Here is a 26,384-nt window from a genome sequence, read left to right as displayed (position 1 = left end):
GCCCAAGTCCTTGGGCCCCTGCCCCGATGTGGGAGACCCAGAAGAAGCTCCTGGCTCCTGGCTTCGGATCGGCACAGCTCTGGCCATTGAGGCCATTTCAGGAGTGAACCAGCAGATGGAAGACCTCTTTCTCTGTAACTCTGCTGCTCAAATAAATAAATAAATCTTAAAAAGTTTAAAAAAAAAAAAAAAGGAAGAGTGGGATTAAAGGCTTTTTACTTTGAGAGAGAGTCACTGTATTTTGAGACAGAAGCAGGGAGTGGACAGGGCAGAATATATGCAGGTTTAGGGATGCAGATAAATGGGGAAGGGCAGCCTGTGTCCTGCCAGTTCTCTCCAGATGAAGGGTGAGAAAGCGAACCTTAAAAGAGAAATTCAATGAGAGTAGTTGTTAGCTATTAAGAGAGGAGTGTCAGGGTGTGTGGAAGGAGGCTAGGGTAGCTCCTTACATCATTCTGGATTCTGGTAGTATCCTCCTTACTCCCTTTGACAACTCCACATTTCTGCTGGTTTTGCAGTGTTACCAGTAGAGAATTAGCAGACATAGAAAAATACTTTTTTAAAGAGTTTAACTGAACTTGAGCTAGAGATTGTGCTGCTTTAGTCTTTATAGTAGTAATTATACAAGGGTGCTTTTTCCTCTTTCCTCTTAATTCTTAAGATGCTTATTTAATAATAGGTGTTAACTTCGGTAATCTGCTTTATATATGTTGTGTTTCTTCTACCTTATGGAAACTTAAAACCATGAGCTGTAGAGTTTACCCTTTGTACCTGTAAGTTCTACAACCACAGGTTCAGTCAAATTGAAAATACTTGGAAAAGAAAAAGTTAGCATCTATTTTGAATATGTCTAGATTTTCCCCCTTTGTCATCATTCCCTAAAAATACACTAACTTCTTCCATAGTGTTTACATTGTATTAGGTATTATAAATAGGCTAGAGATGATTTAAAGTAAACAGGAGGATGTGTGTAGGTTACATGCAAATAAACACTGCCGTTTTATATAATAGGAACTTTAGCATTTTGGATTTTGTAATAGAGAGTTCTGGAACCATTCAGTTACACACATTGAGAGATGATATCTTCAGGAATATGACAGTGATAAAACAGTCCTTCCCAATTTAAAATGTAGTTAGTTAGGTACCATTTAAGTAAGTGGTAATGTCACTTAGTGTCCAAATTTTGTATAAGCTTAGAGTAGGGAGATTACCCTATGAAAGCAGTATTTTTCAAACTGTGCATCCATGGTCCATTAATGGTTGATTAAACCAGTTAAATGGTTCACAACCAATGTCTCTCCCCTCTTATTTGACAGGAAGAGAAAGAAAGAAAGAGAGAGCCAGCTAGCCAGATAAAACTCCTATCCACTGGTTCACTCCCCACATGCCAGCAATGCTGGGCACTGTGCTCAACCAAAGTCTGCAGCTGGGAGCTCAGTCCAGGTCTCTCACGTGGGTGGCAAGAACCATTCACTTGGTTAATTAATCACTACTGCCTCCCAGGGTCTGCAATGGCAGGAAGCTGGAATTGGGATCATAGCTGGGATTTGAACCCTGGCACTCAACTGTGGGATGTGGATGTCTTAACTGCTAGGCACAAAGCCGGTAAAACCAACACCCCTGGGGGCCGGTGCTGTGGCTCAGTAGGTTAATCCTCTGCCTGTGGTGCCAGCATCCCATATGGGTACCTATTCTAGCCTTGGCTGCTCCTCTAGGGCTGTGCTCTGCTATGGCCTGGGAAAGCAGTAGAAGATGGCCTAGATGCTTGCACCCCTGAAAGAAGCTCCTGGATTCGGATCGGCACAGCTCCGGCTGTTGCAGCCATTTGGAGAGTGAACCAGTGGGTGGAAGACCTTTCTCTCTGTCTCTCCCTCTGTCTGTAACTCTTTCTCTCAAATAAATAAATAAAATCTTAAAAAAAAAAAAAAACTTACCCAGCTGTCCCTCCCAACCCTCACCTTTCTTAATAGCATAGACTATTCTAGATAGTAGACACTGTGTAGAATTCATTACTGCAGTGCAGTAAGATTGCATGTTTTGTAAAACTTTATAATCTATGTAAATGTGTTTTTTTGTGTTGAATTTGATGGGAAATGTATTACTGTGGTTGAAATCAGAAATGCTAGAAATCCACTGTAGGATTTTAAACATCTGCACATAAATTTTTATGAAATGTAGTGTTTGTGTGTATGTAAATACATGTATACATACATACTTGTCTGTTTTCTTAACAGGTGCAATGGATGAGCTTCATAGCCTGGATCCAAGAAGGCAAGAGTTATTGGAAGCTAGGTTTACTGGAGTTGCAAGTGGGAGCACGGGGAGCACTGGCAGTTGCAGTGTTGGAGCTAAAGTGAGTAAAATTTTCATCTTAATTTGATAGTCTTTGTATTAACTAGTCTAATATATGTATATCTATATTTAAGATTTATTTATTTATTTGAGAGTCAGAGTTAGAGGGTTCTTCCGCTGGTTCACCAACCAGATGGCTGCAACAGCCAGGGCTGGGCTAGGCTGAAGCCAGAAGCAAGGAGCTTCTTCTGAGTCCCTCATGTGTGTGGCAGGGGCTAAGCACTTGCACTTGGGCCATCTTCTGCTTCTTTTCCCAGGCCATTGGCAGGCAGCTGGATCAGAAGTGGAGCAGCCAGGATTCTAAAGGGCACCCATATGGGATGATGACATCTCAGGTGGCAGCTTTACCCGCTACTCCACAGCGCTGGCCCTAAAATGTATTTTGCTAAAAGATCCCTACATGTATGTTTAGCAGCAGATTACTTATTGGAACTTTGATGATTGTGAAAAACAATTTATAACAGTGATTTCTAATGTGGCAGAACATATTTTAGGAGAATTATAATACAGCATGATGTGTTTTAGGGTAAAAAGTGCTGTTAAGTACCTCTGTGATTAGATTTGACTAACTCATGTAATCTCTCAACTCAAAAGTCTTTTATCCTTAAACACATCTGCAGAGTTCTTTTTGCCACGCAAGGTAACGCATTCACAGGTTCTGGAGGGGAGAGTGTAGTCACTGGGGACTAGTATTTTGCTAACCATATACTGTCATCCTTCTGTTTGCTTTTTATTTTAGTTTTCAACTAAACTTTGTTCAGTAGGGAATAATTAGTGATGACTAATGATGAAGTAATTCCTAGGATGAAGTCATAACAAAATATTTCAAAATATAGGAAAAATTTGATTAGTAAGCTCTCCTATAAAAGGGTCCAGTTGATATCTGATAATTACAAGACAGAATGAGTTCTATTCTGTTGAAAAAAAAGTTTTATTTTTGTTCTTTGGATTATCTTTTAGAAAAAAATAAAAAATTAAGCTATGAACATCCTGAGAAGTCATGAGTATTTACAGTATTATAGTTAGAATGGCTCAGAAACGAAGTCCAAACACTAAAACTGAGTCCTGTAGGCGAGTTAGATGCTTCTTCCCACTCTGGGCCACACACATATTCCAGTTTCTTTTATTTTTAGAGTTTTACTATAATATTTGCTCTTGAATCCTTCTAGGGTCCACCTTTTTTATAGCATTGGTAGCACTTCAGTTTTAATTTTCTTCACTTAGTGAACGAGTTTTCTTCATAATACTTTCTTTTTAAAATTTTTATTTATTTGATAAACAGAGAAAGAAAGAGGCAGCTCCCATCTGCCAGTTTATTTCCAAATGTCTGCAACAGCTGAGGTTGGGCTAGGAGGAAGCCGGAAGCACAATCCAGGTTTCCCTTGTGTGGGCGAAAGGGACTTGAAACGTCTCTTGCTGCCTTCCAGGGTGTACAACAGTAGGAAGCTGGAATACCAAGCAGAGTAGCCAGGACTTGAACTAGGCACTGCATTATGGGATGTACGCGTCCCAAGTTGCAACTCAGCCACTGTGTCAAATGCCTCTCTATAATATTTTTATTTTGAGAAATAAAGCACATACCATAAAGTGAGCCCATTTAAAATATACATTCAGGGCTTTTTAGTGTATTTGCTGTGTTGTTTAACTATTACCACTATCAAATTTTAGATAGTTTTTATCACCCGGAAAATTAAGCTATGAACATAAGCAGCAGCTGCCCTGGTACCCTGCTCCCATATCCTACATTCCAGCTGCTGATAACCACTCTACTTTGTGTTTTCCTGGATTTGCTTTCCCTGGACATTTTATATAAATGGGATTACACATTATGTGGCATTTTGTGTTTGACTTTTCACTTAGCATAATGTTTTCATGGTCTGTGAGTGTTGTAGTATATTACACATCAATACTCATTCCTTTTTATGAGTCAGTAGTCTATGTATGTTTGTGCCGTGTTTTGTTTATCTGTTTATGATTTGGTGGACATTTGTGTGTTTTCTGTGTGTTGTTTTATATGAATGCTATGAACTGTTACAAACACTATGGTAAAAGTTGTTTTTTTTTTTTAAGATTTATGTATTTATTTGAGAAACAGTGTTACAGACAGAGGGAGGAACAGAGAGAGGGCTCTTCTGTCTGCTGGTTCACCCCACAAATGGCCCACAATGGCTGGAGCTGGGCTGATCCAAAGCCAGGAGCCAGAAGTTTCTTCTGGGTCTCCCACATGGGTGCAGAAGCCCAAGCACTTTGGCTGTCTTACACTGCCTTCCCAGGGCATTAGCAGGGAGCTGGATCAGAAGAGGAGCAGCAGGGACTTAAACAACCATGCCCATATGAGATGCTGGCGCTGCAGGCAGAGGCTTAATCTACTATGCCACAGCACTGATTCCCAGTAGAAGTTTTTGTATAGATTTATTTTAGTTCTTTAGCTACGTAGGTCAGAGTGGTTACAGTTTTTATGGTAATTGCATAGGTTTAGTAATTTTAAAAACTTGCTTAATTTTTATTTATCTGAAAGGCAGACTTGGAGAAAGGAAGAGACAGAGAGAGACGGAGATCCTCCATCCAATGGTTCATTCCCCGAATGGCCACAACAGCCAAGGGCTGGATCAGGCCAAAGCCAGGAGCCAGGAAATCAATCCTGCTTTCCGGCAAGGGTAGCAGGAGCCCAAGTATTTGGGCCATCTTCTGCTTCTTTTCTCAGGTGCATTGGTAGGGAGCTGAACCAGAAGTGGAGCCGTTAGGACACTAACCAATGCTTATATGAGATGTTGGCAGCTTAACAAGAACCACTGCACTATAATGCCGGCCCCATGTTTAGTATTTTGAGGAATAGTCAGAATATTTTCCAAAATAGCTTCATCATTTTATAGTCCCACCAGCATTCTTCACATTTTTGCCAACACCTGTTTTTTGTAACTAGCCATTAGCCATTATGGGTAGTATGTGAGTGGTATCTCATTGTGTTTTCTTTTTGATGTGCTTTTTCCTAGGGACTGATAATGTTGAATATCTTTTTTTTTTTTTTTTTTTGAAAGAGTTAGAGGAGTCTTCTTCTTCTTTTTTTTTTTTTTTTTTGTTGGAGTACTAGTTATAGCATTAAATCAAAATGTACAGCACATTAAGGACAGAGATCCCACATGAGGAGCAAGTGCACAGTGGCTCCTGTTGTTGACCCAACAAATTGACACTCTAGTTTATGGCGCCAGTAACCATCCTAGGCTCTTGTCATGAGTTGCCAAGGCTATGGAAGCCTTCCAAGTTTGCCGACTCTGATCATATTTAGACAAGGTCATAAAAGACAGAGTGAGGATAGTAACCAATGATCCTAAGAGTGGCATTTACCAGGTTTGAACAATTATACAGCATTAAGTGGGGAAGAGGACCATCAGTACACACAGGTTGGGAGTAGAGCCATTGGTGGTAGAGTAGAGGTTATGATTACAAAGGAATGAGGCCCAAGTATGCTAGACAGGGCCTAGAACAAAGGACAGAGTCATTATTAGAGGAGCTAAGAAAGGTGCTGTCTAAGCTACAATTAAGTTTTCTGATTGAGAGGCAAATAGAACCTGATAGAAGGGGCTTGATAATAATCTGGTGGGCTTTAGGCCTTGTAAGTTAAGAGGCCCAGACCTATCTATCTCTTCACATGGGGTATATCCTAAGGGAGGTGTGAACCTCCTAGGGGAAGGCACTCTGTTGACTTACATTACTTGGCTGGGCTGGGAGGAGAGCTGGCCAGGTAAAGGCAGGGGGCATCTCTAACAAGAAATTTACAGTTCTGCCTGCAATGTTGCTGACCCTACTTGACCATACCCTCAGCTGCGGTGGTCACTTTGGAAGTTGGGCTGAGTGAAGGGCTTTTCAGCTTAGAGCCAATAAGATCTGTGGCTCTGACCTGGGCATCCTTCGACTCCAGGGCAGGTCCATTTCCAGTGATCCAACTCTTGGCAGAGCTGCCAGGGCTCTTCACAAGCTGACTTCTGCTGAAGCCCATGCTTACCACATTGAAAGCCACTGCAGTGGACTGGCCTGTTGGGTCTCCTTGAGGGCAGATCACTGTACAGATCAGCCATTAATAGGCCTGCCACCCATTGCTTCTGATGCCGAGCTTTCTTTTCCTCCTGGTTTGTGTTAAAGCAGGCCAGAGGATGCAAGTCAAGGGAGTGCCTGTATCCCATCTCTAATCTTCAGTGGCCTGAACTACAAGTCTATAGTCACAGGCATGTTCTGTAGAAGTTTTTCTAAGGTAGACAATGCCCATGAGGAAAATTATATTCTCACTTTAAAACTTTCTTTCCCTTTGGTCTGAAAGGGAGGTTTTTTCTACTTACTGTATACTTCGCTGATGGCGAAGTGAATCTAGCTATGAGATTATTATTTAAGTTCTTATTTTGGCTATGCTATTACAGAAAAATGTTAGCCATCTCTTGTATAAGGTCTAAAGATTAAATTGTGCGTCCTACAGATTCCTTCATAATAGAATTAGTTTCCTACCTTGAAGAGAATAGAGAAATGAAAGAATAAGTTGGGCTTAGAATAGAGAAATGAGGGAGCAAGTCCTAGATCGCTTGCTGACAATAGCAATGTTACCTGAATACTTAGCAAACCATTTCAACCATTAGATTACAACTTAAGAAAACATTTACCAGAAGGTCCAATGCCTTCTATAAATTTTAAGAATCATGTATTTGAAAACACCTCTTAAATATCTAACATGGTGTAGTTTGTTTAGCCAGTAAACTTAAGCACAACCATCTAAAATGTTTTTAGTTTCTTTCTACCAACAAGTTTAAAACATATGATACACAGATTCAGGTCACACGAATTAAAATGTATCTTTGATTGATTTTAGCAGCTTAAATTTATGGACAATCTTATCTATAAGCCATTTAAAATAAAACTCTTAATAAAATTTCCTATGTGGACATACAATATGTACACACATATAACATAGCATAATAGACCAATATAGCAATTCTAATAATAGCTTTTAAAATCTTTAACTCTTTTTGTAGATTGCCAATTGATTTGAATTGCTTTTTGTTTTTAGATTACTTTAACACATTGCTTTAACAGAGCATCAGGGTTTAATTCTATGACAAAGAGAAATTTTGCTTTCTGTGATTTTTTTGCTGTGAGGTTTCCTTCCTTTACCTTCTTTCATATTGGTGACCATGTTTCTGTGTTTCTGTGTGTAACACATCTTTAAGCATCTTTTGTAGGGCAGGATGAGTGGCAACAAATTCTTTCAGTTTCTGTTTGCTATGAAAAGTCTTAATTTCACCTTCATTCAGAAATGAGAGCTTTGCAGGATATAATATTCTGGGCTGGCAGTTTTTCTCTCTTAGTACCTGGGCTATATCTCGCCATTCCCTTCTAGCTTGTAGGGTTTCTGATGAGAAGTCTGCTGTGAGTCTAATTGGAGATCCTCTGAGAGTGATCTGACGTTTCTCTCTTGCACCTTTTAGAATCTTTTCTTTATGTTTCACTGTGGTGAGTTTGATTACGATGTGTCGTGGTGAGGATCTCTTTTGGTCATGTTTATTAGGGGTTCTATAAGCTTCCTGTACTAAGATGCCTCTGTCCTTCTCCAAACCTGGGAAATTTTCTGCTAGTATCTCACTGAAAATGCCTTCTAATCCTTTCTTCCTCTCCATGCCTTCAGGAACTCCTAGAACCCGAATATTAGGTTTTTTAATAGTATCCTGTAGATTCCCGACAATATTTTTTAGATTTCTAATTTCTTCTTCTTTTCTTTGGTTTGCCTGTTTCCTTTCCTGTTCTCTGTCTTCTAAGTCTGATATTCTCTCTTCTGCTTTGCCCATTCTGTTTTTAAGGCTCTCTAATGTGTTTGTCATTTGATCTATTGAGTTCTTCATTTCAGTGTGGTTTTTTGTCACTATCACAGTTTCATGTTCTACTAGTTGTTTCATTTCATTTTGATTCCTCCTTAATATTTCATTTTCACGAGAGAGATTTTCTATCTTGTCCATTAAGGATTTCTGTAGTTCAAGAATTTGTTTTTGAGAACTTCTTAATGTTCTTATCAATTTTTTGAAATCCGTATCTTGCATTTCTTCGATCTCATCATCTTCATAATCTTGAATTGGGGTGTCTTTTTCATTTGGGGGCGTCATAGTGTCTTCCTTGTTCTTGTTACCTCGGTTTTTGCGTTTGTTGTGTGGCATGTTGGAGATATTTGGTTTCTTCACTGTGGTGTTTTTTCTTGTTACACTATGGCTCTATATTAAGTGGACTGTCTGCTTTCGGTGGAGCCTTAGAGGCTTGAGATAAGTGTGGACTGAGAGCTGGGTTTGGTTCCTCAGGGTTAAGGGTGTGTCAAAGATGACACTCCCAGGTTAGGCGTGGTAAATCTCTTTCTTTTTTTTTTTGCTTCAAAAGGGAAGTAATTCCGCACAGCTGAACGTAATTGCAGGTAGTTAGCAGGTAAATGATATACCCACAGGAGCCAGAGATCGGAAGCTCTTTCCCAAGGACCACACAGGGAATCTCTGCTGCCCTCGTTGTGGGCTCCAATTCTCCTGCAGTCTCCCACTGGATTGCCAAGTTAGATCCTAATCTCCTGTTATTTCACCCCTCCCCCCAGAGTCAGGTTTTTCTGCTAGGCTCAGGGCTGGTGCAGACCTGAGGTCGCCCTGCTTATGACGTATGTCCAAAATGGCGCCTGCTCTTTGTCTCGCTCGCCTTTGAGGGGTGAGCGGAGAGAAACTCGTGTCCGTATCGGTTACTTTTTTTTTTTTCCCCTCTCTCTCTTCTAGTTAGCCTGGTGAACTTTTCCCCACGGAGTTTCAAGCCTCGTTCCCTCTAGTCTCTTCTTTCTGCTTGCCCGCTGGTGTCTCAGGCTATTGAGATTCGGCTCACCTCGCGTTCCAGCGCTGGTGCGTTTAGTCTGCCGCTGGTGTCCCGAACTTGGGCTCCCACGCTCTCCACGCAGGTCCACTGTGAATCACTAGTTCCGGAAGAATTTCCGCTGCTGTTTCTTCCCCTACTCTTCCTTGACCCTGCAGTATCTCCACTTTTATTAACCTGTGTGTCTTGCTGAACTATCAATGTGCTCCTTCCTATTCCGCCATCTTGCCGCTCTCCTCAGGAGTCTTCTATCCACTGGTTCACTCCCCAAATTGCTGCAACGGCTGGAGTTGAGCTGATCCTAAGTCAGAAGCTTCTTCAGGATCTCCCATGTGGGTGCGGGGGCCCAAGGATTTGGGCCATCCTCTGCTGCTTTGCCAGGCGCATTAGTAGAGAGGTGGAGCAGAGGTGGAGCAGGGGGGCTGGCCTTGTGGGATAGTGGATAAAGCAGGCCTGTGGTGCCGGCATCCCATATGGACACCGGTTTGTGTCCCAGCTGCTCCACTTCTGATACAGCTCTCTGCTATGGCCTGGGAAAGCAGTAGAAGATGGCCCAAATCCTGAGGCCCCTGCACCCGTGTGTGAAACCTAGAAGAAGCTCCTGACTTCAGATCGGTGCAGCTCTGATGGCCGTTGTGGCCATCTGGGGAGGGAATCAGCGAATGGAAGACCTCTCTCTGCCTCTGTCTCTGCCTCTCTGTAACTCTGCATTTCAAATAAATAAATCAGTCTTATTTATTTATCAAATAAATCAATCAATCTTAAAAAAAAAAAAAAAGTGGAGCAGCCAAGACTCAAACCAGCACCCATATGGTATGCTGGTGCTGCAGGCAGGGCTTTAACGTGCTGTGCCACAGCACCGACCCAGAACATCTTTTAATGTGCTTATTTACCAGTTATATGTCTTCTTTGGTAAAGTATTCAAATATTTTGCCTATTTTTAAGTTGAGGTTTTCAAAATCTTGAATTGTGAAGATTACTTAGCAAATACTTAATGCTCAGATTTTTCTCTTTTGTGGATGTCATATTCAAGAAAACTGCCTAATCCAAGATCACACAGATAAATACCTACTTTTTGTTTCAAGATGTTTATAATTTTAGCTCCTGTATTTAGATCTTTGATCTCTTTTGAATTAATTTTTGTGTTTGATGTGAGGATAAGGAATTCCATTTCTTTTGCTTTTGAATATCCAGTTGTCTTAACATCATTTATTGAATAGACTGTCGTTTCTTCATTGAATTGTTGGAACTTTTGACAAAGGGATTTATTTCTGGGTTCTTCATTGTGTTCCACTGATCTGTATGTCTACCCTCATGCTGTATTACGGTATATTAGTTGATCTAACACTGTAGAAAGTTTAAAGACCAGTAGTGCATAGCCTCCAACTTCAGGCTTTTTCAAGATCGTTTTGATTATTCTGGATCCATTACATTTATTTTTGTTTGTTTTTAAATATTTATTTATTTGAAAGAGTTTGAAAGTCAGGGTGGAGGAAGAGAGAGAGAGATATCTTCTATCTGGTGGTTTACTCCCTGGATGACCTCAACAGCTGGGGCTGGGCCAGGTCAAAGCCAGGAGCCAGGATCTTCTTACTTGTCCTGTATGGGTGTAGGGGCCCAAGCACTTGGGCTGTCTTCCCCTGCTTTTTTTGAGGAGCTGGATCAGAAGTAAAGCAGCCAGGACACAAACTGGCATGCATATGGAATGCGGACATTGTGGGCCCATGGCTTAACCCGTTATGCCGCAGAGCAGGTTGAAATATGATTTTTAGTATCGGCTTGTCAATTTTCAAGAGTCAGCTGGCATTTTAATGGGAATTGCAGTGAATACTAATGTTAATTTGTTGAGTATTGCTATCTTAGGAATGTTAAATCTTTCAGTGTATGAACACAAATGTCTTTCTTTTTTTTTTTTTAATTTTTTATTTTTTTAATTTTTGACAGGCAGAGTGGACAGTGAGAGAGAGACAGAGAGAAAGGTCTTCCTTTTGCCGTTGGTTCACCCTCCAATGGCTGCCGCGGTAGGCGCGCTGTGGCCGGTGCACCGCGCTGTTCCGATGGCAGGAGCCAGGTGCTTATCCTGGTCTCCCATGGGGTGTAGGGCCGAAGGACTTGGGCCATCCTCCACTGCACTCCCTGGCCACAGCAGAGAGCTGGCGTGGAAGAGGGGCAACCGGGACAGGATCGGTGCCCCGACCGGGACTAGAACCCGGTGTGCCGGCGCCGCAAGGCGGAGGATTAGCTTACTGAGCCGCGGCGCTGGCGCAAATGTCTTTCTTTTAAAATTTTATTCTTCACAAGTCTTATATTTGTTTTATTAAATTTATTCCTAAGTGTTTTATTCCTTTAATAATACTAAAAAATGGAATTGTTTTCTTAAGTGTATTTTCAGATTGTTCATTGCTGTTGTATAGAAATGCAGTTGATTTTTGAGTGTTGGTCTTGTGCCTTACAGTCTTACTAAATTTGTTTATTAGCTCGAATAATTTTTGTTGTTCCTTAATGTTTTCTCTATATGAGATGCTGGTACCTGCCAAAGAGATAGTTTTGCTTTTTTTTTTCTTGCATAATTATCTTGGCCAGAATCTGCAGTTCAGTGTTGAATTGAAGTGGTGACAGCACACATCTTTTCTTGTTTCTCATCTTAGTGGAAAGCTGTGGGTGTTTCATAGATTTCTTTTCTCAAGCTTGAGGAAGTTTCCTTCCATTTCTAAGTTATTTTCCCTTCCCTCCCCTCCCCTCCCCTTTTTCTCTCTCTCTCCTTCTCTCTCTCTCTCTGACACATACATACACACACACAGACACACACACACACAAACAGGTGTTGAGTTTTACCAGATACTTTTTGGAAGTATGTCAGTCTGTTGAGATGATCATGTCATTTTTGTCCTTTGTTCCATGAATGGGGTTTATTGATGATTAATTTTTGTATGTTGAGCTAACCTTGCGTTCCTGAGATGAATTTTATTTGGTCAAGGAGTAGTAATCCTTTTCATGCATTGCTGAATTTGGCATATTAGTATTTTGTTGAGGATTTTTGCGTCTATATTTATAAGGGTTGATGATCTATACTTTTCTTGGGATATTTTGGCTGTTTTTGGTATCAGAGTAATACTGTTCTACCAAGATGAGTTGAGTAGTGTTCCCCTCCTTCTGTTCTTTGAAAGAGTTTGTGAAGAATTAGCATTAGTTCTGCTTTTTTTTTTTTTAAAAAAAGATTTATTTTATTTATTTGAAAGAGTTACAGAGAGAGGTGGAGACAGAGAGATTTTCCATCCACTGGTTCACTCCCCAGTTGACTGCAATGGCCGGAGTTGCGCCAATCCGAAGCCAGGAGCCAGGAGCTTCTTCCTGTCTCCCATGTGGGTGCAGGGGCCCAAGGACATGGGCCATCTTCTACTGCCATCCCAGGCCATAGCAGAGAGCAGGATTGGAAGAGGAGCAGCCAGGACTAGAACTGGTGCCCATATGGGATGCTGGCACTTCAGGCCAGGGCTTTAACCCACTGCGCCACAGCACCTGCACTAGTTCTCCTTTAAATGTTTTGTAGAATTCACCAGTGAAGCCATCTGATCTTGGACTTTTCTTTCTTTCTTTTTAATGTTTTTAAGATTTATTTATTTGAAAGTCAGAGTTACACAGAGAGAGAGAGAAAGAGGAGAGGCAGAGAGAGAGAGAGAAAGAGGTCTTCCATCGATGGTTCACTTGCCAGTTGGCTGCAATGGTCAGAGCTGCGCCCATCCAAAGGCAGGAACTACTTCTTGGGTCTCCCACATGGGTGCAGGGGCCCAAGGACTTGGGCCAGCTTTTACTGCTTTCCCAGGCCGTAACAGGGAGCTGGATCGGAAGTGGAGCAGCTGGGACTCGAACCAGCGCCCATATGGGATGCCGGCACTGCAGGAGGCAGCTTTACCTGCTACACCACAGCACCTGCCCCTGGGCTTTCCTTTGTGGGTATTTTTTGGTTTGTTTTCTAAAATTACAAATTCTGTTTCTTTATTTTTATAGGTCTGTTCAAATTATTTCTTCCTTTTTACCCCTAGCTTTTTTGAATTATGATTGACAGATTGTATATATTTGAGATTCCTAGCATGCTGTTTTCATATATATATTGTGGCAGTGGAGATAATTAGCAAGACCTTTTGTGTGCTAAAACATTTAAGTAAGGTCTTGGTAAATTTTAGGTGTCAATAGCATCATTAACTATAGTCAACCACTGTATATTAGATACCCTGAACTTACTCATCCTGAATAACTGAAACTTCGTACACTTTTACCAGCATCCACTGGTTCACTCCCCAGATGGCCACAAGGGTTAGGGCTGGGCCAGGCTGAAGCCAGGAATTGTGAGCTACATCTGGGTCTCTTACATGGGTTGCTGGGGCCCAAACACTTGGGTCATCTTGTATTGCTTTTCCCAGGCCATTAGCAGGGAGCTAGATTGGAAATGGAGTGGTAGGGACATGAGCTGGTGCCAACATGGAATGCTGGTGTCACAGGAGGTGGCTTAACGCACTACACCACAACACTAGTCCCCCAGTGCTATTTATTGAAGAAGCTATTCTTTCCCCTTTGTGTGCTCTTGGCACTTTTGCCAAAGATCAATGGACTGGCAATGTGTGAATTTAATTATGGACTATTCTGTTTCCTTTGTCTGTGTGCAGGTTTTTCTGACAGCACAGTTCTAGTTTGGTAATTATAACTTTGTTTTTGAAATCAGGTAGTGTGATGCCTGTAGCCTTATTTTGCTCAGTATTGCTTGGGCTTTTTTGTGGTTCTACATGAATTTTTTTCTTTTTCTGTGAAAAATGTTATTGGAATTTTGATAGAGATTGCATTGAGTCTGTAGATCACTTTGGGCAGTATGGACATTTTAACAATATTAATTCTTTCAACCCATGAACACATCTTTCCATTTATTTGTGTTGTCTTAAATTTCTCTCATCAGTTAAAGATCATCTAGAGATCTTTAACTTCTTTGATTAAATTTATTCTCAAGTTTTTTCTGTGCTTTTTAAGTTGGGTGGTTTTCCTTTTTGGAAAGTTAGGTAAATATAATTTGTAAGTTGTATTTGTATCTTGTAACTGTACTGAATTCAAGGTTTTTTTTTTTTTTTTATCTTTAGGGTTTTCAGATTTCACTTATTCCTTATATTTCTTTTTCTTGCCTATTTGCTCTGGCAAGGACGTCTGGTACTGTATTGAATAGCAATGATGAGAGTGAGCATGCTTGTTATGATGTTTGAAGAAAAACTTTCAGCTTTGCACACTTGCGTACTCATGTATATTAGCAGTGGGTTTGTTATATATGGCCTTTATTGTGCTGAGGTACGTTCCTTCCTTTCCTGTGTTTTTGAGAGACTCTTTTTTTTTTTTTTATTAAACTTTTATTTAATGGATATAAATTTCCAAAGTACAGCTTATGGGTTACAATGGCTTCCCCCCTCCCATAACATCCCTCCCACTCGCAACCCTCCCCTTTCCCGCTCCCTCTCCCCTTCCAATCACATCAAGATTAATTTTCAATTCTCTTTATATACAGAAGATCAGTTTAGTATATATTAGGTAAAGATTTCAACAGTTTGCCCCCATATAGCAACACAAAGTGAAAAAAAATACTGTTGGAGTGTTGGAGTACTAGTTATAGCATTAAATAACAGTGTACAGCACATTAAAGACAGAGATCCTACATAATATTTTTTTAAAAAGTTAATTAATTTTCTATGCCATTTCCAATTTAACACCAGGTTTTTTTTTTCATTTCCAATTATCTTTATATACAGAAGATCGATTCAGTATATAATTAGTAAAGATCTCATCAGTTTGTACCCACGCAGAAACACAAAGTGTAAAAATACTGTTTCAGTACTAGTTATAGCATCACTGCACATTAGACAACACATTAAGGACAGATCCCACATGGGATGTAAGTACACAGTGACTCCTGTTGCTGACTATAAGAAACAATGACCTGATCAGCTCTTGTCCTGACTCTAGGTGTACAATGTAATACTTTATCCTTTTTAGTATTTGTTGTTATTGTTGTTCTAGTACTAGTGGTTGAACTCTGTAATTAACACACAATTATTCTTAGGTGTTTAAATTTTAACTGAAAAGTGATCCCTGTTAAATTTAAGAGTGGAAAAAGAGAGGGAGGAGATGTACAATTTGGGACATGCTCAATCGGACTTGCCCCCAATGGTGGAGTTAGAAATGTGCCAGGGGATTCCAATACAATCCCATCAAGGTGGCATGAACCCATGCCATCTCACTAGTCCAAGTGATCAATTTCAGTTCACAATTGATGGCTCTGATAGGTCTAAGAGTCAAAGGGATCACACAAGCAAGACAAGTGTCTGCTAATACTAACTGATAGAATCAGAAAGGGAGAGAAAGATCCAACATGGGAAGCGGGATACACAGCAGACTCATAGAATGGCAGATGTCCTAAACAACACTCTGGCCTCAGAATCAGCCCTTACGGCATTCGGATCTGGCTGAAGAGCCCATGAGAGTATTGTAGGCATGGAAAGCCAAGATACCATGGAAAAGAAAAAAAAAAAAAGAAGAAGACCTAAATAAAGATCTCTGTGAGTGAGATCCCAGTGGAAAGAACAGGGCCATCAAAGAAGGAGGTACCTTTCTCTGAAGGGAGGAGAGAACTTCCACTTTGACTATGACCCTATCGGAATAAGACCAAAGTCAGTGAACTCTAAAGGCTTCCATAGCCCTGGCAACTCATGACTAGAGCCTAGGGAGATTACTGACGCCATGAACAGGAGACTCTTTTTTTCTTAATCATGAAAGTACATTGAATTTTGACAGCTGCTTTTTCTCCTTTTATTAGGATGATGATATGATTTTATTTTGTTAATGTAATGTATCTCATGTATGTTGAACCACCCTCAAAACTCATGGATAAATGATCTTTAATGTGTTGTTGAGTTTGGCTTGCTTGTATTTTGCTGAGGATGTTTGTTTCTTTTTGAATTACTTTTAATAGCTTTTGTTTTTCTAGGAGTTTACCTATGTCATCTAGATGATTTAATTTATTGTAAAATTTTCATTATGTTCTCTAATGATTCTTATTTCTGAAAATAATATGCTCTCTTTTAATTTCTGGTTTTAGTTTACTTGAATCTTGTCTCTCTTCCCCTTGATTGGTCTTGCAAAATATTGGTCAATTTTATTTATGTTTTCAAAGATCCAATTTTGCATTCCATTGATTTTTCTCTCTTAGCTTTCTATTTGGTATTACATTTGTTTCTGTTCAGATAATTACTGTTTCCTTTTTCTGCTCACCTTGCTTTAATTTACTCTTGTTTTTCTAGTGTTTTCTGTAGATGGTTAGGTTATTGATTTGAGACTTTTTTTTTTTTTTTTTGACAGAGTTAGAGAGAGAGAAAGGTCTTTGTTTTCCTTTGGTTCACTCCCTAAATGGCCGCTACGGCCGGCGCTGTGCCAATCCGAAGCCAGGAGCCAGGAGCTTCCTTCTGGTCTCCCATGCCGGCGCAGGGCCCAAGGACTTGGGCCATCCTCCACTGCCTTCCCAGGCCACAGCAGAGAGCTGGACCGGAAGAGGAGCAACCAGGACAGGATCCGGCGTCCAACCGGGACTAGAACCCGGGGTGCTGGCGCTGCAGGTGGAGGATTTGAGACTTTTTAAATATCGGATAATCATTTACTGCTATAAATTTCCCTCTAAACACTGCTTTATCTGTGTCTCACAGGATTTTGTTTGCTTTGTTTTTGTTTTCATTAATCTCAAGGTTTTTCTAATTTCTCTTCAGATTTCTTCTTTGATCCATTGATTATTTGGGCATTGTTAACAAATCTTTATAGCAGTCATACATAAACTTGTATCTGCTGCCGCCTTCTCCTTTAGAAAAAAAACATTATTTGAGAGGCTGGGACCGAGTGAGCAAGGGTATGGTCATTTGCTGTTTCACTCCTCAGATAACTGCAGTAGCAAGGAGTGAGCAGGCCAAAGCTGGGAGCTGGAACAGGTCTCCCACGTGAGTGGCAGGGACCCAGTTACTTTGGCCATCACCTTCTACCTCCTATCAGCAGGAAGCTGGAATTGGAAGTAGAGACAGGACTGAAACCCAGGCTCTCCAATATGAGATGCAAGCATTCCAACTGGTAGCTTAACCAATAGGCCAAACACCTGCCCCAGAAAAATTAGCTTAGGGATTTAGCTTGAGCCTTGGGTTGCCTATAGAGCATATGCTGCCATATGAGTTTTTGTGTTTGTTTGTTTTTGTTCTTTTTTTTTTTTTAATTTTTTGACAGGCAGAGTGGACAGTGAAAGAGACAGAGAAAGGTCTTCCTTTGCCATTGGTTTACCCTCCAGTGGCTGCCGCGGCCAACGTGCTGCAGCCGGCACACTGTGCTGACCCGAAGGCAGGAGCCAAGTGCTTCTCCTGGTCTCCCATGGGGTGCAGGGCCCAAGCACTTGGGCCATCCTCCACTGCACTCCCGGGCCATAGCAGAGAGCTGGACTGGAAGAGGGGCAACCGGGACAGAATCCGGTGCTCCGACCGGGACTAGAACCCTGGGGTGCTGGCGCCACAAGGTGGAGGATTAGCCAGTTGAGCCACAGCGCCAGCCTTGTGTTTGAATATGTGTTTCTTTGGCCTTTTGATAACATCTCAGTCTGTAGACATTCTTGTTGATATCTTAGGAGTTTCTGATTTTTCCTCAGCTCAAGAAAGTTTTCTTGGGGTGGGCTCTGTGACACAGCAGGTTAACGCCCTGGCCTGACGCACCGGCATCCCATATGGGCACCGGTTCAAGACCTGGCTGCTTCACTTCCGATCCAGCTCTCTCCTATGGCCTGTGAAAGCAGTAAAGGATGGCCCAAGTCCTTGGGCCCCTACACCCCCGTGGGAGACGTGGAAGAAGCTGGCTCCTGGCTTCAGATCGGCGCAGCTCCGGCTGTTGCAGCCAGTTGGGTAGTGAACCATCGGATGGAAGACTTTCTCTCTCTCTCTCTCTCTCTCTCTCTCTCTCTCTGGCTCTCCTCTCTCTGTGTAACTCTTTCGAATAAATAAATAAATCTTTTAAAAAAAAAGTTTTCTTGGGCGCCCTCTCTGTGGCATAGTAGATCAAAAGCCTCTGCCTCTCCCATATGGGTGCCTGTTCAAGTCCTGGCTGCTCTACCTCTCATCTAGTTCTCTGCTAATGGCCTGGCTAAGCAGTGAAATATGGCTCAAGTGGTGGGCCTGTACCTACTTGGAAAGCCTGGAAGAAGCTCTTGGCTTTGGATCGGCCCAGCTCCAGCCATTGTGGCCATTTGGGGAGTGAAACAGCAGGGCACAATTATATATATGCTTTGTCTCTCCCTCTCTCTGTCTGTAACTTGACCTCTCAAATAAATAAATAGATCTTTAAAAAAAGTTTTTCTTTTAAAAATTAAAACCTTATTGATTTGAGAGACAGAGGGAGATCATTCATCCACTAGTTTATTTCTCAAAAGCCCACCACATTTGGGGCTGGGCTGGGCTGGGCTGGGTTTGAAACCAGGAGCCTAGAACTCGCTCTGGGTCTCCATTGTGGGTGTCAGGGACCCAAGCACTTGAACCATCACTTGCTGACCACCAGAGTCTGCATTAGCAAGAAAGTGGAATCTAAAGCATAGTCAGAATTTGAACCCAGACATCTGATAAAATGTGGATGACTCGAGTGGCATCTTAACCAGTGTGCCAAATGCTCACCTCAGCAGTTTTCTAATATTTAATTAGTATGTTTTCTTAATGTGTTTGTTTCTTCTTGAAATACCAGTTATTTTGACAGCAGGTACCTCTTTTTTTTTTATACTCATGGTCTCAATTTCCTCATATTTTTGTTATAATTCTACTTTAGTGGCTCACTAATTTTTTTTCTAGCAGTGTTTTAGTATATTAAAAATTAGTATATTAAAAATTTAGTATATTAAAAATTTTATTTTTGTCTTAGTGCCAGCTCTCTTATCACAGATTATAAAATTCTCAAAATATTTTCAAAAGATGTGTTTTTGCTGTTACCTCAGCTGCTGCTTTAATTGTACCACCTATTTTATGATTGGCTGGGGTTCTCCCGTGCATGCCAGTTAGGCTTCTTAAATTACCTGTGATATTTTCTTGCCAGCTTGCATTTGGATGAGGAGGATTCCTGCAGTGTGCATTCCAGGTAGACTGTGGTCTTCTCAGTAGTGGTGTAGGGGGTTGTTGGTGGTGGATAAAGGTGTTTCTTTACATCTCATCGTGTTGGCTGTGATCAGGTGGCTTCTGCAGCAGCACACACAGAGGTAGGTAAGAGCAGAAGCCATCAACTCAAGCCTGCTGTCAGATTGACCTTCAGTCAGCCCTTAAGTAGACAGTTTTCACCATAGGTTTGGCCAAAAAGCCAGGCCTGTTTCTGTTTCCCTATACTGTATTATTGGTTCTCCTAGCTTTGTTTAAAATGTTATTAACAAGCTGTCTGATTGTGAGTGGAATCACTTTTGTGGTCCAGTTACTCTTTATTAAACTGTTCTGACTCTTCTTCTCCTATATACACCTACCCCTAAGTGAAAAATATCTTACTGTTAAATTCTTGCCAGAGGAAAAGGAAGTGTGCAGTGTATACTCAGGCTGCATCTTACAAGTTGGATTGATATTTTTTTTTTTTTTTTTGACAGGCAGAGTGGACAGTGAGAGACAGAGAGAAAGGTCTTCCTCTGCCGTTGGTTCACCCTCCAATGGTCGCTGCGGCCGGCGCGTTGCGGCCAGCGCACCGCGCTGATCCGAAGGCAGGAGCCAGGTGCTTATCCTGGTCTCCCATGTGGGTGCAGGGCCCAAGCAGGCCATAGCAGAGAGCTGGCCTGGAAGAGGGGCAACCGGGACAGAATCCGGCGCCCCAACTGGGATTAGAACCTGGTGTGCTGGCGCCGCAGGTGGAGGATTAGCCTATTGAGCCATGGCGCCGGCCTGGATTGATTTTTCTAAAAGACACCTCTGACTGTTTACCACTGTGCCTAGACATTTTAGTTTTTACTTATTTTTTGTTATTTAAGACCTTTACTAACTGGTACTTGCAGTTGGTTGACTTTCCTTTTTTAAAATCAAGTTGCAAGCTGTTATTACAAATTAAAAATGAAATTCTTAAAAATCTCAACTTGAGCAGACATTACACAATTTAAAAACCTTTAGCCGGCACCGTAGCTTAACAGGCTAATCCTCCGCCTTGCGGCGCCGGCACACCGGGTTCTAGTCCCGGTTGGGGTGCCGGATTCTATCCCGGTTGCCCCTCTTCCAGGCCAGCTCTCTGCTATGGCCCCGGGAAGGCAGTGCACCCGCATGGGAGACCAGGAGAAGCGCCTGGCTCCTGCCTTCGGATCAGCGAGATGCGCCGGCCACAGCGGCCATTGGAGAGTGAACCAAAAAGGAAGACCTTTCTATCTGTCTCTCTCTCTCTCTCACTATCCACTCTGCCTGTCCAAAAAAATAAATAAATAAATAAAAATAAAAATAAAAACCTTTAAGGGTGTATTAAGGAAAAACAATGTTAAAAAGAAAAAACACGCTTGTCATTACCAAAAAGAGACCTCTTTAGGTAACAATAATAAAAACCCCACGCTGTATAGATAACGCAGATAATTCCAGTAATGTGGTTAACCTGCAAAAACCAAGCACTTTAAGGTCTTCAGCTCCAGTCTTGTTCATTTTACTGCTGGAATTTCATATTCATTTCTTCATGTTGGAGATGGCCACCGGCATTTACTCAGCTCCTGCCTGTGCAGCCTCATAGCCCAGAACTCTCAGCTGGTGGTGGATGGCTGCCGCCCTTGTGCTTGGCATCTTGTGGGTAATCCAAGTGGCCGTGGCCCGACGTCTAGGCGGCTGTGGTCTCATCTGGACTTTGCGTATCTTCTTCTTCGCTGTACTGTCCAGGTTGCCCGCCCTCCCTCCCTCCCTCCCTTCTCTCTCTCTCTCTCTCTCCACAGAGAAGGAGAGGCATAGAGACAGAGCCCATGGGGCTTCCACTTGCAGTGAGGCTGGAACCTCGGCCTGCGGGAGGAGCAGCGTGGTTGGGCCTGGTCGCTCCTCCTGTCCCCACTCGCACTATTGTGGGCCTTCCGGTTCCGGTCGGCTGCATGTTTATGGCCGTGCCCTGAAGCTCCACCCAGGCCTATCTTGTTGCCTGCCTCCGCACCTTTTCCTCCTTCTATAACGTCAAAGCCCATGGCTTTCCCGCCTCCTACGCTGCGGAGGTATTTCCTGGAGATGTTCTTTATGGTAGTCTGGTGTGCAAATGTCGTCCTCGGTGTCTTGTTGAAACCATGTCCGTTTATTATATTGAAGCATTTTATGGTTCCCCCAACCTTCATTGCGAGGACCTTCTTGTCCCATCAGTAGGTGCCACCAATGTGAGGCCACCTGGGCTACCACTCCCTGCGAGGGCAGAGGCAGAGGGCTGCGGGCAGTCACTGGGTTGCGGTGTGGTGATGGGGCCGACCGCTGGTTTGCAGTGTGGTGACCTGGGCTGTTTGCTGGCCTGCGGTAATAATGACCGGCGCCCACCGCTGGGTTGCGGTGTGGTGACTGGGTCCCACTGCTGAGTTGCAGTGTGGTGCACTGGGCCAGCTGCTGGCCTGCGCTGATGGTGACCGGCGCTGACCGCTGGGTTGCTGTGTGGTGACCGGGGCCGGCCGCCGCTCCTCCTGAGGTGTGACGTTAACCAGGCTGGCGGCAGCTACTAGACTGCTCAGGGCTTTCTGGGGTCCGCTCTCTGCCCCTGATCTAGTTCACTTAGCCGTTTTTAATGTAAGTTTTCAAGTTCAAATTATGTAGCATCATGAAGCTTCTGATTCCTGCCCTACCTTTGTAACATAATTTCATGCAGTTTCCCATGTTTTCTTCATATTCCTACTTTGTGCCTATTTGCGGTTCCCTAAATGAGCATAGTTTTTCCCACCTTTTTTAAATGCTCGATTCACTTTGCCTCATTGTCCTTTTCATCAGACTCCATCACTATTTGAACGTCAAGAGTCAGATCACATATACCACTTTATGAATGTCTGACCACCTCGTTTTATCTGCTTGCTGAAATCCAGATTTAATCACCTCCTCTGTCCTCCCAGTAACTTCTGTGTTTATCTGGACAGAATTTATTTCATCACATTTCAATTATTTGATTTCCTTGAGGAAAAAGGATTGTGGTGCATCTCAGTAGTCTCAGCTCCTAGTTCTCCATCAACTATGTAGTTACTCCATTTTGTGGGATGAAATTATTTCACTATTAGAAATCAAAACTCTATGTCCTGGTTCTGACCATTTCATCTGTGGGAGTAGGAGAGTAATCTTAACAGCTTGTATGTTCAACCCACACTGAGTAAATTGAAAGATTCTAACACAGTCTGCTGGCATAGTCAGTGGCTATTTTGGGATATTATGTCAGTGAACTGAAGAGATATTTGGGGAAGATGGGAGCACGTGATAGGTTTTTCTCTGTATAGCTACAACCTGAAATCTAAATACCTTAATATTTAGAATTAATTGACAAGCAATAGAGAGCAAGAACAGAATAGCAGTGTAATATGGATGGAAACTCCAATACTTAGCCTATTTTATTACAATTTTTCCTGAATTTGGTTCTAATTAAAATAGTTGATGTAACCCTTTTAAAAATAAAGGTCATAGAGAGTCTTTAAGACATGATTTTGTTCCCTACTTCTTTTGTTCATTTTAGATTTTTTGCCAAACTATTGTCAAGTGGTGTTTTTTTTTTTTTAGTTTTTTTTTTATTTTTTTATTTTTGACAGGCAGAGTGGACAGTGAGAGAGAGACAGAGAGAAAGGTCTTCCTTTTGCCGTTGGTTCACCCTCTAATGGCCGCCGCGGTAGCGCGCTGCGGCCGGCGCACCGCGCTGTTCCGATGGCAGGAGCCAGGTGCTTCTCCTGGTCTCCCATGGGGTGCAGAGCCCAAACACTTGGGCCATCCTCCACTGCACTCCCTGGCCACAGCAGAGAGCTGGCCTGGAAGAGGGGCAACCGGGACAGGATCGGTGCCACGACCGGGACTAGAACCCGGTGTGCCGGCGCCGCAAGGCGGAGGATTAGCCTAGTGAGCCACGGCGCCGGCTGTCAAGTGGTTTTACATCAATCAGTAGACTTTACCTGCAGAGAAAGAAACTGACTCTAGTTACCTTACACAAACAATGGACATTATTTGCAGGATACTGGACAGCTCACAGAATGATTCGGAGGCTTGGAGAAGTAGACTTGAACATGAACCAGGGCAATTCTGGGTATCCAGGCAGAAGGATATGCTCAGTTTCTGATTGTGATATCTCTACGAGATTTAAAATAAGAAGAGCAAAAAGACATTCCCATGCCTCTACCTCATGCTTACCTCACTACCTTGAGATCCACAGTTCTAAGGGAAATAATTTATTAGTTTAGTATTGATCTGTCCCTTTCATTTCTTGACGGGACATGGGTGGAGGGTATATATGGGAGAAGGACCCTCCTTAGAATTTCTGTAGCAGGTGAACAGATTGAGTTGCAGTTGTAACACACACACAAAAAACAAGGATTGGACAATTCTCCAAGGAAACTTGTGCTGTTGTGAAATTCGAATAAATATTAAGCTACCCTCCTAAATGGAAAATGTATATTTTATAGCATAAAACTTGAATTTCAGGTTTGAAATTTAAGACAATTAACGCTTTTTAGGGAAGCAAGGAATTTTTATACTAGATTATGTCTGGTTAGGTGGGGGCATCTGTTGGTGAAATACAACATTGCAGTCTCAACTTTTTTTCCTTTGAAACAGGGAGTGGGTCAGAGAGCAAGAGGGAGAGGGGAGGCAAAAAGGGTGAGAGGGAGAGAGAAGGGAAGAAAGAAAACTTTTATCTGCTGGTTTACTCCTCTGATGCCCGAAACAGCCAGGCCTGGACTAAAGCCAGGAGCCAGCAACTCAATCCAGGTTTCCCAGTTGGGTAATAGGAAATGCAATTACTGGAAACATCACTGCTGCCTCCCAGGGTCAGATTAGCAGGAAGCTGGTATCAGGAACGAGATCTGAGAATTGAACTGAGGTACTCTGATGTAGGACACTACCATCTTAAAAGCTAGGCTAAATGCCAACTCCTAAATAAATATAATTTTGGGAGTACCTGGGGGAGGGAGTTTAGCCTACTGGTTAAGAAGCCATTTGGGGCGGGGGGGCAGGGGCTGTGTTGTGTCTTAGCAGGTTAAGCCACCACCTGCAATGCTGACGTCCTATATGGATGCTGGTTTGAACTGTTCTACTTCTGATCTAGCTCCTTACTAATGTGCCTAAGAGAGCAGCAGCAGATGACCCAACTCTTTGGGCCTCTGTACCCATGTGGGAGATCCAGATGAAGCTCCTGGCTCCTGGCTTTGGCCTGGCCCAGCTCCAGCTGTTATGGCCATGTGGGGAATGAATCAGCAGATGAAACCCCGAACCCCTCTTCTCCCCCCCACCCCGTAACTCTGCCTTTCAAATAAATAAAACAAATTCTAAAAGAGAGAGAAAGAAACCCATTAGGAAGCTTGAGTCTCACATTGAAATATCTGGGTTTGATCCCCAGCTCTGCCTGCTGATTTCAGTTTCTTGGTAATGCAGACCTTGGAAGGCAGCAGTGATGGTTCAAGTAGTTGGGTTCCTAAACTTTGGAGGGGAGAGCTGAGTTAAGTTTCCAGCTCCTGGCTATTGAGGACAAGCCAGTAGATAGGGGCTAAACTGCCCCCTCCCCCTATTTAAAATAAAAGGATCAGTGTGTCAGTGTGTCTTAACCTGCCGTCTGTGATGCCGACAACTCATTACAGCATTGATTTGAGTCCTGGCTGCTCTACTTCTCCTTCTTTTTCTTTTTTTTAGATTTAAAAGGATTTATTAGAATCAAAGACCTCCACAGGGAGCGGCATAGAGTGGGGATTCCAAGAGAGTAACGAACCCTGGCTGCTCCACTTCTAATCCAGCTCCCTGCTAATATGCCTGGGAAAGCAGCAGAAGATGGCTCAATTGCATGGGTCCTGCCACCCTATAGGAGACTGGGATGAAACTCTTGGCTTTGGCCTGGCCCAGTCCTGGTCATTGTGGCAGGTTAGGGTGTGAACCAGGAGATGGAAGCTGACTCCACCCCCGTAACTCTCTTCCATATTTGATTTATAGATTCAGTGCAATACTAATTAAAATTCTAGCAGGTTTTTTAAGAAGGTGGAAGTTAACACACTGCAAAATTTATGTCAAAATGTAAATACCAAGAATAGCTGAGGCAAGGTCATCTTTATAATAGATGGGCTGGATCAGTTGGATAGCCATATGGGAAAATAAATAAATTGACTCTCGGCTCCTACAGCAATAAACAAAAATCTATTCCAAGTGAATTGTAAATGGATCTAAATGCAAAAGGAAAGCAATGAAGCCTTAATAAGAATACATCATCTTCGTGACTTTAGATTGATAGAGATTTCATAAATGGGTCACAGAAGGTACCAACCAGAGAGGAAAACATTTGATAAATGTAACTTACAGATGACATAGGAAGGGAGTTAAAAGGGAGATCACAATTCGTACCCAGAAATGGAAAGAATATCTACTGTTCGAGAAGGAAAGCTTACACAATCTGTGCTCATAGTTTCGAAAGACAGATTTTTCTCTCAGATCTGTAATGAAAGCTGTTAGAATCTTGCCCCCTCCTTCTCATTCTGGATTTAATTTTCCCAGGGCTGTCCCTCTTGTAGCTGCTTAAAATTACGTTATATGTGCTTTATTTCTGTGTTTCAAAATAAGATTATATGGTTCCTAGTCTTTCTGTGTTTTAGATAGTTATATTCCTAGTCTATAAGATGAGGAGTCAGCCCTTTTAGATGATTCAACCTTGTACCATTAAAGAAGTGCCCATACTTTCCTGACCCCATCCTACTTTTGATAGAATGAAGTATTTCCATTTTTGGTTAGATCAGTATTTTAATGTTTCCAAGTTTATTCATAACTGAGCCGTAAAAGATTCCATTATTTTCTTCTTGTGTAAATTTTTTGTTTTCCCTAGAGTTAATAGTTCCCTTATTTCATATTCTGTGTTATTGTCCATATTCTGTCTAGCAGAAGTCTGTGAACTTCTCATTATTTGAAAATACAGATTATTTCCTCCCTTTATTTTTAAATATT

The 26,384-nt window shown here is 42.2% G+C and overlaps 1 protein-coding gene across 1 annotated transcript in view; it reads left to right on the top strand.

The window, feature by feature from the left end:
• Window positions 1-26,384, top strand: part of TLK1 (tousled like kinase 1) — a 164,003-nt gene that overhangs the window by 46,726 nt on the left and 90,893 nt on the right. The window contains exon 2 of the mRNA XM_062187791.1: window positions 2,235-2,353. Within this exon, the coding sequence (XP_062043775.1) occupies window positions 2,235-2,353 (119 nt within the window). The remainder of the gene's footprint in view (window positions 1-2,234; window positions 2,354-26,384) is intronic.

This window comes from Lepus europaeus, chromosome 1 (assembly GCF_033115175.1).
Source record: "Lepus europaeus isolate LE1 chromosome 1, mLepTim1.pri, whole genome shotgun sequence".
Taxonomy (NCBI): domain Eukaryota; kingdom Metazoa; phylum Chordata; class Mammalia; order Lagomorpha; family Leporidae; genus Lepus; species Lepus europaeus.
This window is presented reverse-complemented; position numbering and strand designations above follow the sequence as displayed.